The 2360-nt window shown below is 59.4% G+C and overlaps 1 protein-coding gene across 1 annotated transcript; it reads left to right on the top strand.

Moving 5' to 3' along the window:
- The first annotated feature begins 307 nt into the window (after positions 1 to 307).
- Positions 308 to 2051, top strand: ATP5IF1 (ATP synthase inhibitory factor subunit 1). The gene is made up of 3 exons (XM_037881847.2): positions 308 to 470; positions 597 to 709; positions 1760 to 2051. Exons 1-3 carry the CDS (start codon positions 378 to 380, stop codon positions 1899 to 1901), a joined length of 348 nt encoding a protein of 115 aa, XP_037737775.1. The 5' UTR covers positions 308 to 377; the 3' UTR covers positions 1902 to 2051.
- The last annotated feature ends 309 nt before the right edge of the window (positions 2052 to 2360 follow it).

A 2360-nucleotide genomic window follows, 5' to 3' on the forward strand; every position in this document is an offset into this window, starting at 1 on the left:
CGCCCACCGACCAAGAGCCGTGCAACCTCGCAAGCGCACGGAGTGAGCCGCCCCCACGCGCCCACTGCCCGGGCAGCCCCGGGCGCTGGTGTCCCTGCGCCGACAGGGCCAGGAGGCGCCCGGCGCACAGACCCAGCAACGCCCCCGCCAGCCGCGTGAGAGCGCGAGCACCCCGCCCGCGAGCTCCCAGCCTGCGCGCGCCGCCCGCGCTCTCCCAGGGGCCGGGCTTCTCGGCCCCGCCCACGGTCCCGGCACTGATTGGCGCGGAGCCGGCCCCGCCCCGCCCGCCGCGCCTTGTGGGCGGTGCTGGCTGCGCGCGGCGTCGTCAGGCGGGGCCCAGCGCCTCAGAGTGCGACCGCGCCAAGGGCAGGCGGGCGATGGCGGCGGCGGGGCTGCGTGGGGGCCTGCGCGGGGCCTTGGCGCTGCAGCAGCGGGGATGGAGCTCGGGCTCCGGCTCCGGCTCCGACCAGGTACTGCGGCCCGGCCGCCCGGCGTGACTCTGGCCCGGCCGCTGAGGGGTGCCGGGAGGGGCGAGGCGCCGCGCGGCGGGGGCAGGCGGGGCCCGGGGCTTCCCTGACGTGTGTCTCTCCCTGCAGCTCGGCGAGCTGGGGAGCGGGGCTGGGAAGGGCGGCGGCGGCGGCGGCTCGATCCGTGAGGCTGGAGGGGCCTTCGGGAAGAGGCAGGCGGCCCACGAGGAGCGATACTTCAGGTGAGTCTCGTGCGCCGCCGGACTCCTGGGTTCCGAGCTGCGCGGCCCCCGGCCCGCGCGGGAGAGGGGGGAGCCTGGCTGCCCCTCCCCGGGTCCGGCCCGCCCGCGGCTGCTGCCCGCGTAACCTTGGGGCGCCCGGACTCGCCTCCTGGGGGCCCTGGCAGCGCGTCTGACCCCTTGGGGGGCTGCCCCGGAACACGGGGTCACCGCTCGCTGCCGTAGGCTCTGCCTCGCGGCCCGGCTGGTGCCCTCGGGCCGGCGCTCGGCTGCTCGGGCCGGTTGCGGGCTCGTTCCTCCTGTAGCAGCAGCCCTGTCAGGGCTGGCTCGCAGTGGGAATCCCGACGCCTCTCTCGCCGGCGGCTGCGGTGGCCCTGGCGCGCTCAGTCCGGTCGAGAATAAGAGAGGAGTCTCGGTGCCGGCATGAGGCGAGGGGCGGGCGAAAGACCCTGGAATACCCCAGCTGAGACCTCAGATCCTCCTAGATGTTAAGGAAATATCAATAACTGGGATTGTCCTCTGTTAGAAGAGCTGTCTCGTATCATGCCCATCTCTGTAGTATCCCAGCACCTTATGTAGTGACCTGTGTGTGTTGCACCCTACCCTTTTCATCCTTTTACAACCTGATTTCTCTTCATAAAATTGGGGTATGACCTGGTAAACTCTAGCCTTTTCGTTTTGGGGCACTGCTGCTAGATAGGGTCAGGTTTGGTAAATGTTAACAGCAGAGCACTCCTGATTGCCGCCCTCCCAGGAGAACATACCTGCTTGGTGGGGATTGTTGGTGTAGCTCAGCAGCCTAGGCTTTGTGTCCAGTGGTGCCAATCAGTCTATAGAATCCTGTGTTCCTGTCTAGTTGGAAACATTGTCTGCTGTTGTCCTGAAATGAAGGTGATCCAATTAGCTATGTAAGCTTTGAAACCATTCTGTGTCTCGGGAATACTTGTGGGGGGGGGGGGGGGGGAGTTTGATTTAAACAGTCTACTTAAACCAAGTCAGTCTCAAACTCCCAAATAACTTGGTTTGTCTGAACTGGTGATGTGCACTGTGCAGGGAGAAGGAGGCGGAACAGCTGGCTTCTTTGAGGAAACATCATGAAGAAGAAATCGATCATCACAAGAAAGAAATAGAGCGGCTGCAGAAAGAAATCGAACGCCATAAGTACAAGATCAAGAAACTTAAAAATGATGATTAAGCTGCTGTTGGTTGTTTTTTCATGTACAGCCGGTGCTTCTCAGTGTAATCATTGCATTGGAGACTGTATGCTTTAGCCAACATAATATAAATTTTCTCTGTTAGAGGATGTACTACAAAAGTCAAATAAAATTCTGTCTCCTGCTCTGTTTAGTGATGGTCTTATTTAAAATAACTTTTCTTTTTCAGCTAAACCCTTGTTGGAGTTTCATATAGAGTTGAAATGCTTTTTATACCTTTCTGTAGACCACATCTAAATAAATCTAATTTAAGGTAATTAGAAGGTCATCAGCTGAACCCCCACATGAGGTTATGGGCTGGAGAGTTATCAGCTAAAAACTAGCACCAATAGTACTCAGTGTTACACCTTCTTTGTTGAACAATTGAAACTTGTTTTCATTGCCTCAAACAAACCTTCACCCTAGTTAAAGGGGGGTTGGAACAGATAGGTGAAATAAAT

The sequence above is a fragment of the Chelonia mydas genome, chromosome 19 (assembly GCF_015237465.2).
Source record: "Chelonia mydas isolate rCheMyd1 chromosome 19, rCheMyd1.pri.v2, whole genome shotgun sequence".
Lineage (NCBI taxonomy): Eukaryota > Metazoa > Chordata > Testudines > Cheloniidae > Chelonia > Chelonia mydas.

Bases quoted from the DNA above. Each gene is read 5' to 3' on its own strand.
- ATP5IF1 (XM_037881847.2), top strand. From the start codon at position 378: ATGGCGGCGGCGGGGCTGCGTGGGGGCCTGCGCGGGGCCTTGGCGCTG. The intron at 471-596 runs GTACTGCGGCCC...CTCTCCCTGCAG, and splicing joins CCGGCTCCGGCTCCGACCAG to CTCGGCGAGCTGGGGAGCGG. The intron at 710-1,759 runs GTGAGTCTCGTG...TGCACTGTGCAG, and splicing joins CACGAGGAGCGATACTTCAG to GGAGAAGGAGGCGGAACAGC.